This window comes from Ostrea edulis, chromosome 9 (assembly GCF_947568905.1).
Source record: "Ostrea edulis chromosome 9, xbOstEdul1.1, whole genome shotgun sequence".
Lineage (NCBI taxonomy): Eukaryota > Metazoa > Mollusca > Bivalvia > Ostreida > Ostreidae > Ostrea > Ostrea edulis.
The window spans coordinates 29350431-29362547 of NC_079172.1; the positions used below are offsets into that span (position 1 = coordinate 29350431).

The 12117-nt window shown below is 33.8% G+C and overlaps 1 protein-coding gene across 4 annotated transcripts in view; it reads left to right on the forward strand.

The window, feature by feature from the left end:
• Window positions 1-12117, forward strand: part of LOC125658971 (stimulator of interferon genes protein-like) — a 34087-nt gene that overhangs the window by 9784 nt on the left and 12186 nt on the right. The window contains exons 1-3 of one of the 4 annotated variants that reach the window (XM_056150125.1): window positions 2578-2960; window positions 6428-6632; window positions 11417-11649. In XM_056150125.1, coding sequence (XP_056006100.1) covers window positions 6442-6632; window positions 11417-11649 — 424 coding nt within the window. In that variant the 5' untranslated portion in view covers window positions 2578-2960; window positions 6428-6441. Of the gene's footprint in view, window positions 1-2577; window positions 2961-6427; window positions 6633-11416; window positions 11650-12117 lie in introns of those variants that run through there. The other 3 variants (XM_048890448.2, XM_048890451.2, XM_048890449.2) reach the window with 3 other exon arrangements.

The window sequence follows — 12117 nt, forward strand, 5'->3', positions numbered from 1 at the left end:
TATCAAATTTAAGCACACGTGCATGCACGTGCAAAATTGTAATTTTGACCATGCTAAACAGTTACGGTCTCAAGTTATACCAACGATATAAATATCAAATGATTTCATTGAAAAATATAAAAATAAAAAAACTAACTTAGATTGCAAAGGAGAACATCTGAGGACAAAAATGTCACAAGAAGGAAGAATAATAATAAACAGAGTAAAAACAATATGTTCCCAAACTTTGTTTGGGGAACATAATTAAGTGTCATGATTTGAGTAATTTAAAAAAGAAAAGAGGCACAAACTGAAATTATTTGTCAATGAATTTCAAGTTAGTTGAAATCATTTTTCTTAAGTAATGTTATGTTGTATATACATTGAAGTTAATAAATACAAAAGGGCATTATAATCAATAAAGAAACACTCCTACAAAATACCATGACACAATATATGGTAATATATCATTAAAATCACCAAGACAGTTTGTAAATCATGTAAAATTGGTCAAGTATGCTTTGCTTCATTTTTTCATTCACCCACAAACATTTTAGATGTCAGTACCACATAGAGATAAGTAGGTACAGAGGGCCAGGAGTTATATTACAAGACATTGATGTAAGAGCATCTTATTTTTTTAAAAAAAATAGAACAATTTTTTTTTCAAGAAATTGCCATCACTCTGCTCTGTGTATTTGTTTACTGTCAGTGTCAGTTGAAATTATGTCAGCCATTACCATACCAATACTTTTTCGAAGTCAAGATAAACAAAATTATACTGGTGACAATATATAACACCTACTCCAAGCAGATAGAGCTTCGATTAACTTTCCATATATATATATGTCAAAAGTAGCTTGCCATGAACCTCAAGCATGCTGGAGTAAATTTAATATACACCATCTCCCTTCAATAGTTTTGAAATATATGTATCAACATGATCTATTTGTTTTCAATGCCTAGGCCAAAATTAAAAATAGCTTTGTTTCCCACACCCGACCGACCGTGTGAAAACGTTGCGACCGAATTTTTTTTTTCGGTCATTGGACGTTCTGGTTTTTTTTTTTTAACCGGATCTTGATCGGAATCGTTCCGTATATTATTTTGAGCCTTGGAGTTATTTCCCTTGTACAGAATTCTGTGTATAACCGGAACTACTCGGCCATTTCCAACACACAAAGTATGGACAAAAGCGGAGTTGCTCCGAAAGAGAATTTTTTTGAATTTGAAAACATGGCGAAGTTTTTTGTTGTTGTTGATTGTTAAAATGTTTGTTTTTAATAATTATTTCACCTGTGACAAGTGACAATTCTGAGATGCGAGATGAATAATGTAATATATACTTGAAAAATAGAGAGGCAAACACATGGATAGATAAAGATTAATTTCTTTAATAACAAATACAGTATTATATCAATTTTTAAAGTTTAACGTTATATTATATTCATGTTTGAATAAAGTTTATTTCTGTTATCAATAAATGTTTATCAAAATACAGTTGTAAATCAATTTTATTGTCTTCCTTCTTTTTATAAATGAACTGTCCATTATTTGAAGAGTTTTAAAGAGAAACTAATCTTTTGCAAATTGTTTAAGCACATCTTATTTGAATAACTACACTGTCATGAAACCATATATGAATGCTTTGGACAGACATTCAATTAGGGAGAAAAAAAATCTACCGACCGACCGACCCATGTTGAAAATGGCGGGTCGGGTGCGGGAAACGAAGATATTTTTAAGGATGGCCCTACCAATGCAATTTTTTTTTTACATGTCAGGTGTGTGTATACACAGTATTTGTTTAATACAAATACAATATTTATTGACACAATTACAATAATTGGCAAAGGCCCATTGAACACCATACATAATGTTTACAAATTTTTATTGGATTAGTTTCTTATAAATTTCACAGTAATTTTTAAGACTTAATGTATATCACTGTTTAAATATTTACTTGTAACATGTATCTTTCAATGTCCAGAAAAATATTTTTCTGTTTAATATTATAGATATTTCTAAGGTAGGTGTTCCTTAGCTTACAATAAGATTTGTACATGTATTGAAAAAGAAATGAATTTCATCCTCAATCACACCAGTGTGGCAAGTACTGTAATCACTTGTGAATTGGTAAAGTTTAAAAGCCAAAGAATCAGAAGTTATCAGGTGATTCCAATATTTTTAGAATGAAATTTTGGACCAAAGTGGTAGTCTGTTAAGTTCTGCCAGACAACCAGCAATAGGATGTTTTGCAGTGCATTCCAAGGATATCTTTAATGAATTTTAAATGAATTTTTTCTATCTTTGAAATACCTTTGAATGAGAGATTCACTCCCCATATTTCACTACAATAAAAGTAATAATATTTTAATATTACCTTGACATCAAAGTCCTTTTCATGGTATAACTTAGTTTGTGAATCAGGTTGTACACTGTCTACAACTAAGGGCTGAATTTGTTCATCCAATACATCTGCAGCTTGCTGAGATCTCTCTCCTGCTGATTCATCTCTCAATGGCTTTATGGAATACACGTATCAACACTTCGCGAAAGTTACGTCCCTTGTCCGCCATCTCCCGGATAAAAATCGTATTTTCCTACGTTGGCCTTTGTAATTTTCCAATCTGTAGCTTTGACATCTGTTATTTTTCCATCAATTGCAGTTAACTACAATATGCCCCAGATTGGGGCAACCCATTAACTTGTATGAAAACTTGGTAATTGGCTAAAATGCAAAGTAATAACATCTTACATTTGGTAAGGTAAAGAAGGAAAACTTAGTTTTTCACCGATTGACCTTTGGCTGACCCCGCAAAGGGACGTAACTCGCGGCGAAGTGTTGATACGTGTATCAGCTGGGTCACGCACGTCACTAGCTCCAGGAGAATTTGGGAATGACAACAAGCGTCGGACCTTTAGTTTACGGGGTGTTGGTGTGTTGTTTTTTTTGTCGTCCCCGTTTTCTAATGACAGGTGTAAGTACTTTGCTACCGACAGCATTTTTTAATTCTGTCAACAACTCATTCCGTTTCTCGGTCAACTTCGCTACTTTCGTTTTACTTGTTAACACAAAACTTGCAAACGTAACCGTCTTCTTCCAAGTTCAGTTCTAAAAATAACTGACAAAAATCTACATTTGATTTCACCTGTCTGTAGGATTTTTTGTCTTTGATAATTTCGCTACATATTTCACAACTTTTCCCTTGGTTACCTTTTTGCATCGTAAACATGGGCCACCATATTTATCTCCGAAGCAGAAGATCAATAAGTATATGTAACCGATGATTTCATTGAATAAGAAATGGTCAAAAAGTTCATGCATATTTAATGAGAAACGAGCTATTTGAATAGGATTGACCCACGGGTGATGATGGAGATAATCGAATAGAAGCACCCGTGGGTAACCGACGATGCGATTACGTGGGTTTTGTTTTTCTTTTAGAATTATCATTATTTTTTTATTCGTTTAAAACAGAAGATGGGAGCAATCTTCTGTGTATTTGCCCAACATTCACTGCGTTGCATTAGTCAACTCATCAATTCATTAGAATGTCATGTTCATTTGTTTTCACATTACACTTTATATAGCCGCCTTGTCTTATGATACTCCGAATAGAAAATGAAAGAGAAATATATATTATATCACAATGGATTATCATCCCCTCGTAATTTATTGCAAGAGGGGATTTGTAACGGAACCGTTCGTGTGCGTGCACGCGCGCGTGCGTGTGTGTGACAATGGGCTTGTAGACACTCTACAGACCACATTTATTATCACTAACCCGTCTGGCTAATGAAGAATCATGTCCGATTAACACTGTATTTGATGTCAAATTTAGATGTATTTAAATCAGTTACGTCTTCTCTATCTCATTTGGTATTTAAAAGAAAGAAAAAAGATTAGAAAATCAAACGAACATGGACATTCCCCATATACATGACTGTATGTATACAGAAAAAAAGATGCTAGACACAAAGAACTAGAAGGCTGGGTTATCAAACATGATTCGATAAAGTTGGAAAATCTGAATACATGGTTTATTCTATGATGCAGCATATAAGCGACTTATGCATGATTAATTCTGGAAACTGGATTTCATTTTTCTTTAATATTCTTTTACAGTTCTAGCGCGTTTCTGCTTCAGTTTGTTTATTGGGGGGGGGGGGGGGGGTATGTATTTATTTATTATCATTATGTTTTTTTCCAAGTTTTCCGGAGTCAAGAATCCTTTTAAAGTATCGTAAAACAACCCTTGGGAAGAAAAAAGATAGCTCAATGACAATACTCCATCCCCTCCCCTTATAACATTTTCAATGGATTCCAAGTCTCTGTTATGAAAATAGAAATAGCATTAAATATTACGCTAGTTCGCACTAGAATAAATTATAACTAATATCGTTTTAAGTATTTCTCGAGTACCAACAGATATAGTGCCGAGCGAAGCGAGGGACCATTCGAGTAACGAGAGAAAAGGTTAACAACATACTTAATTCATGTTTCCCACGAGTACTTAAAAAAAACCTTTGTGTTTTCTGTTTCACTTATCATAACCCTTCTGTACTCATGCCCGAAAACAAATCCTCACTAATGTCCAAATGGTTACTATTACATCCAGACACGAATGAAACATGAATGAAGATATTTTGAATGTGTAGAAAAAACATAAACTACTCACCGCATACCATCACCTGACTGTTGAATACAGGTAAACTTCTCTTGGGAGTTCTTAATATTAAAACCAGCTCGTGCGTTTTCTACATTAGATATCTTTTCTGAATATGTTCTGTTTGAGTGACCTGAGCGACCAACAGGGTGCCCCTGCCTCTTTTCAAGTTATTTCAAATGATGATTTAGATTTCTGGCTGTGTCTATGGCAAACCCTTTTACTATTTATTTGAAAAATAAGAGATATTGCTTTCCAATATTTTTTATTAGTTTGAATACTTAAGGAATTCTTCCTATACCGGAAGCCCGGCAAAGCAATCTAACCATGATGACTGCAATTCCTGGCGAAGATCTTACGTTTACCGCATGTAAAGTGTATACAGGCAACAACAAAATATAAATAAATAAAAAACAAAAAAAAACAAAGACAATAAATTGATAAAATGAGCTAGACTAGATTGCCTCTCGGCAACTTGATAATGTTACCCCAACCACCTCTCCAACCTTTTCCGCCATTTTTACACAAGAAGTATTTTGATTGGTTAAAAATAGGGTTAAATCTTATTAATGACGATGCATGTTCAGGGAGAAGTCATTATGATCACCGGGGGGGGGGGGGGGGGGGGGGGGGGGAGTCTGTTTAATTTAAGTTAAAAAGATATTATTTTTATTAATTTAAAAAGATATATCTCTAACTTAAAGAGATATCTCTTTTTATATTGATAGAGATATATCTCTTAACTCTAGAAAGATATCTCTTTCTCTTTGAGATATATCTCTCTAGCTTTAAGAGAGATATCTCTCTAGCTATAAGAAAGATATCTCTCTAGCTTCAAGAAAGATATCTCTCTAGCTTTAAGAGATATCTTTCAAAGAAAAAGAGATATCTCCCTAGCGTAAAGAGATATCTCTTTTGTTTAAAGATATATTTTTAGTTACAGTTAAAGAGATGTTTCCCTAGCGTACAAAGATATAGCTTTCTAACTTACAGAGATATCTCTACAACCAAGAGATATATCTCTAGTGTATAGAGCTATCTCTTATTTATAAAGAAATATCTTATTTTATGAATAAATAGTAAAAGGTTTTGCCATAAGTGTCGCTTTGTGAACGAAACCCGAAAACAAGATAGAACTCATTTTATGCTATTTTAATAGAAGTGTTAGTGATGGCGTAACAGAGACTGAGTAAGAGAAGATAAATATCCTAACTCGAGTGCAGATTTACATCACTCCGTTAGCATATTTTTCTGTTGGTTATCCATTTACTAATGCTTGTGTGGAAGTTTTTTTTTTAATTTAATGTTTACCAAATAAGTGGAAACGCCGTGTTCAGAGAGCACGTCACCCTGTCCTTGATTACTTTTAATCATTGATTATTATTGGTTTAATAATTATACATACTACGGCAGGGTTACCCAACAATTAGGCTTGAATTTGGGGGGTATTAGATGATTTGGTAGAGGCAACAATCTTTAGTTCGAGGTGTGAAATATGCACTAATAATCATGTCACTTCGTTTGATCGAGCGAACCAAGGCCTGGGCGATGTTTCTCATAGATTTCAATGTACATGTAACAGGTTTCACTTTTGTTCCCAGTGACCAATCACATTGGCATACGTAGTCATCCAAACTCACTTTTACTATAGTGTTCAATTAAACCGAGACGGTGAATCGGTGAGTGAAGTTCACACGTTTGATCAAGCGAAGTGGTACGCCGTCACTGGAACGATAGTATACATCACGCACGTGTCTTTACTACGTGTTTTGTTACAGACACCCTTGCAGCCATGGCAGTGCCGGTTCTTCACCCCCCGCACACTTATCACGCCTTCATTTCCTACTGCCCAACCTTTGACACCAGTAATGCAAAAAGAATTCTAGACGTCCTGGAAGATAGAAACTTTGTTTGCTGTTTTGCAGAGAGAGATTTTCTGCCAGGGAGTTGTACCGCTGATCTCGTCGTCGAATCAATTCGCCGGTGAGTAGATCGTTAACGATAAGATTATTCCAGGAATCTACATAGAGTGTCTACATATCGAAATCTACATAGTGTCTACATATCGAAATCTACATAGTGTCTACTAGCTGCAGAACTGTAGCTCTCTGAAAAAATATTTTGACATAACAGAGACATCTCTGTAGCTTGGTATTTTGCTACAGTTCTGAAGCTAAGTGTCTACATATTGAAATCTACATAGAGCTTCTACATATTGAAATCTACATAGTGTCTACATATTGAAATCTACATAGAGCGTCTACATATTGAAATCTACATAGTGTCTACATATTGAAATCTACATAGAGCGTCTACATATTGAAATCTACATAGTGTCTACATATTGAAATCTACATAGTGTCTACATATTGAAATCTATATAGTGTCTACGTATTGAAATCTACATAGAGCGTCTACATATTGAAATCTATGTGTCTATATAGTGTCTACATATTGAAATCTACATAGAGCGTCTACATATTGAAATCTCAGTTCAGTTTATTACTTTGTGCCATCTGGTACATCAGATATACAATTTTGTACATAATGAAATATAAGGTGAACAACATACACATAATCAGAGCTATAGATCAGCATACACATACATATAAGTATAAAAGATAATATTTGTAATATAGGTGATTGCGTTAGAGTTGTATGAAAATTAAAATAGAAGGAAAAAAATTGTGTTTAATGAGAAAAAGAAATGGGGTGTAATTACAATTATGAATTATCCTTTCTTATTTTCTCTGCTAGGAATAAAAATTTTCCTAAGTTTCGCAATTCTTTAACATTTTGTACACTCTAATAATTGAATTAATTTGAAAACGCTTGGACGTCTAAAATAATATTTTTTGATATATAAATTGCGTATTTTTTGGTATTTTGGACATTTCAAAATAAAGTGAAACTCATCCTCTACGTCTTTTAAATCACACAATGTACATATTCTATTGTTCCTAAGTTCATTTTTGTATCGACTTGATTCTATATTAAGATTGTTAGAGGATAGTCTGAATCTAGTTATAGTTTTTCTATGTATTTCACTCATTGATTTAGATAAATAATACTGTAATCCAAAATTGCCTGCTATATATTGATAGTATTCCCCTCGTGATGACTTTCTAATTGCAGAAAACATTTCTTGCTGATGTAAATCAAACAAGATGTGTTTGTGAAACACAAATGCCCCCAATAATGGCCAATTCCGAAGATGGCCAAGGTAACAAGGGCAAATATCTTGGTACCAGTAGAAAGATCTTGTCAAAGGAAATGCTCATGTACAATATGAAAGCTTTAATATTTACCATTTAGAAGTTATGACCAATGTAAAAAAAAAATTAAAAGTAGGTCAAATGTCAAAGTCAAAAGGTTCAATACCAATGGAAAGTTCTTGTCACAAGGAATACTCATGTGAAATATCAAAGCTCTATCACTTACTGTTCAAAAGTTATTAGCAAGGTTAAAGTTTTCAAAAAGTAGGTCAAATTCCAACGTCAAGGTCACTGGTCAAAAATGTTGGTACCCACGGAATGTTCTTGTCACAAGGAATACTCGTGTGAAATATCAAAGCTCTATCACTTACTCTTCAAAAGTTATTAGCAGGGTTAAAGTTTTCAAAAAGTAGGTCAAACTCCAAAGTCAAGGTCACGGGTCAAAAATGTTGGTACCCACGGAAAGGTCTTGTCACAAGGAATACTCATGTGAAATATCAAAGCTCTAACACTTATTGTTCAAAAGTTATTAGCAAGGTTAAAGTTTTCAAAAAGAAGGTCAAACTCCAAGGTCAATGTCACAGCTTCAATTATTTCGTTCTCCGTTATAGCAATATCCAATTCTTCAAAGGACGTATACCCATCTGAATCTATAGTAACATTTGTGACATTGTCATCATTAGACCCATCTGAATCTATAGTAACATTTGTGACATTGTCATCATTAGCTTTACCCAATTCTTTAAAATGATCAACAAACTTGTTCAGTGAAATGCTATTGGTTGTTTGAGTTTTACGTTTACTGAAGTATTTGTGAAATTGTTTGGGATTTTGTTTTCTCAATAGGTCAATCATGTCACCCTCATGCCGTTTGTATTGTCTCTTAAGTCGAAGTTCTATTTTTTTTTTTTATACTCTTTCTTCTTCCTGATTAAGACTGAATGGTTATCTACTGTTTTATTTATGTTAAATTCATGTAATGCACTTTTATATTCTCTGTATTCAATTTTACAAGTTTCACTGAACCAAGGTTTGTCTTCATTTTCCATAACTTTGTTTTTATGCTTACTTTTTAATTCATCACGTTTCGATTTAAAACTATATACATGAACATCACAATATGGCAAAACAATATCATTTAAAACATCACAAAATAAATTAACACATGAGTCAGCCTCCTCTTGACTAAAAATATTCGAAGGAACAATATTGTCAAGCTTATCTCTATCTACATAGAGCGTCTACATATTGAAATCGTCAGGTTTTTCACAGAGCTATTTTAAAAACGTTTATTTTCCACGAGAGTCAAGAGCGGCCTTTACAGTGTAGTTTTAGTGCTAGTTTGTTTCTTTTTCAAGTTGTACTCAACCATCTACTTAGTCTATCTTAAAAGTTTGAGTAGTTCCATTACATAATGAAACTAGCCATTGTTTTCACAAACCGAACTTCAATTTATTCTGGATAAATTCTACACAACAAAATTATGAGATGGGTTGAGATCTAACTTCCGAGTAGGGAAGATCGATACATATTTCAGTTGGTCGGAAGAAACCGATTTAAATTTTAGCCTGAATTTTAGTGTAACAGGAACCAGTCTGTTTCCGGCCGCAAAGTGTACTCAGTCTGCCCAAAGCATAAAAACTATCAAAGTACCCTTAAAGGACACATCTCGTGTTTTCAAAGTGTACAGAATTATATGCATTTTGTCTTCCTTAGAAATTAATTGTAATAGTTCGTTCGCTGAAGTATTGCGATAATTAGCCACAATACGGACTTAAATCTAAGCCCCGATTTCAAAAAGCCTAGTTAGGGGCCTAATTTATTTACCATGGATAACATTTATTTCGATGTTGACAAATTTACCAAGTCTTATATCTTTTAGCCACGATTGCATGCAAATAGCGACCCAAATGTAGCGAGGAAAGCGAGTATGAAATCTGCAAGTAAAATAATGTTTACATGGGATCACTGTCTAAACACCATTTGGTAATGCCATTTCTGTACACAACTGTAATTAGCGTTCTTGCTTTTCTAAAATAAGCAGTGCAGTTATTATTACATTTATTTTTGGAGAAGTTAGATAGGCCTAAATTATATGATACGATTATGTATCATTGACAACTAGGCCTACTGTCACGGGTGCATTTCGAGAAAAAAAAATAAAAAAAATGATCAAACTTATAGTGAAAATCACAATACTTTTAAATTATTTTATTCAAGCAATCTTATTAATCTTTTTTCTTTTTTATCTACATGTCTGTACTGAAGGGCGTAATACTAAGGGGACAGACTAAGTCCACTGACAATGTCAACTTCCAATGACTGGTCCTATTTTTGTTCAACCCAGGTTCAGATATAAGATTCCTAGATTATGATCAACACCTTTAAATAAGAAGAAAATTTGAAAGTTTTAACAGATCATTTATTATAGTATAATACTGAATAATTTGATTGACAACAAATAACAAACAAGTTTTCAAAATAATCTCCAAAAATGTAAACAGAATAAAAAGGTAAATGAGTTAGAAACCAAAAATGAATTGACCACTGAGTAATTTATAACCAAAATGAATTAAATAACAAAAATAAGGGGGAAATGAAAATATTATGGCCTAAAAATATCAAAGGAGAAGGGAATAGGCTTCCATACAACACCTAACAAACCCTAAAGCTCATGGTGGCTCGCAAAACCAGTGAAACTGTATGTAAATCTTAAGCATCAATAAGGCACTAAGATCAGTAATTTCTCTACATAAAAAAATAACTACAATGCTATATAAGGTAAAGTTGTAAAGGGATATCTAATTCAACCTTGAACCAGTCTGACTCTATCCAGGGACTAAATTACATCTTAAAGAATTTAAACTATTTCCTAAACACGAAAGAAAATAAGACTGCACGAGCAGTCCGGGATTTAGCCCAAGAGAAGAATAGAGAGAGCTCGAACCTGTGGGTTCTTTAGCCCCTAGTGACGTGAAACTGCCGCTGTCACTGTTTATATACTAACTAACCAATGAAAATGACTCTTAGAGACTTTGAAAACTGCAGGGTGAAAACTGCAGGGTGAAAATCTAAAACGATTTCTGGTGAGTTTAAGGCCAATCGGAACTCCTCGAATGTCTCGCGCACTCGACATAGATCTCGGATGTAATACGATGGCATCCATGAGCGAATTTGATGCATTGTCAATTGTGACGTCACAGCAATGCATCAAATTCGCTCATGGATGTCATCGTATTACACCCGAGATCTATGTCGAGTGCATGAGACATTCGAGGAGTTCCGATTGAGTTTAAGGCACTAGCTTTAAACCAATGAAAAGTTAGGAAACAAATTAACTTTGGAATGATTGACAAGGTGGAGGCAGACAGCACATGTGAGAAAAATAGTAGTGAACAATTTACATCAGATTCAGACTTTACACAAAAATTGATGATCTACTGGAAGTATAGTAGCATAAAGATAGGTAATGATAACAATTTAAATGTTAATTAAACCAAAACTGTCACATTAGCCATTAATTAATCAAGTTATTTTGAATTATAATTTCAGGTCTCAGCACGTCATTCTGGTGATATCCCCAGCGTCGCTAGAAAATGAGTGGAGTAAATTTGAAATGCTGATGGCGGTGGAAGATTCACACAAGCGAAACAGTGTTTGTCTGGTTCCCGTGCTGATAGGCGGGGTCAAAGTGGCTAGTCTCCAGCCCCCTCTCCCACTTCTCACATGTATTGAACTCAGGGAAAATTTTGAGAATACAGAAGAAATCATCCAGGCCATTAACAGTGCGTTTTTATCAGATTTGAAGCTTATATTATCAAAGTATCACAAATGTTTAGACATGTAACTTTTTCAATATGTATGACCGTATATTCTTAAAAGTATGATTATACATGTATAACACAAGCTATTCTCTTTAGAGAAGTGGACAGGCATAGCCTAGATCCACTTCTCTTTGCAAACTTTCGTGTTTTGGTTCTGGAAACGTGTAAATGCCAGAACCGATGACTGTTTGCACTTCAACTGACATTTCGACTCGCACATGTCTGTAATGGAGGGGTAATTTCCACATCTTTAACATTAATGCATGTATGTCTCAAGAAAAATAAAGGGTACTCGGTTAATTGAAATAGTTAAAATAAATATAATTGTTGATATTCTCAGAGGTATGTTTAATCAAAAGTTAAATGTCAAAAAGCTTTCTTTAAAAATAATACAAATTACGAATTTTTTTTTCAAATTATTAGATTTCT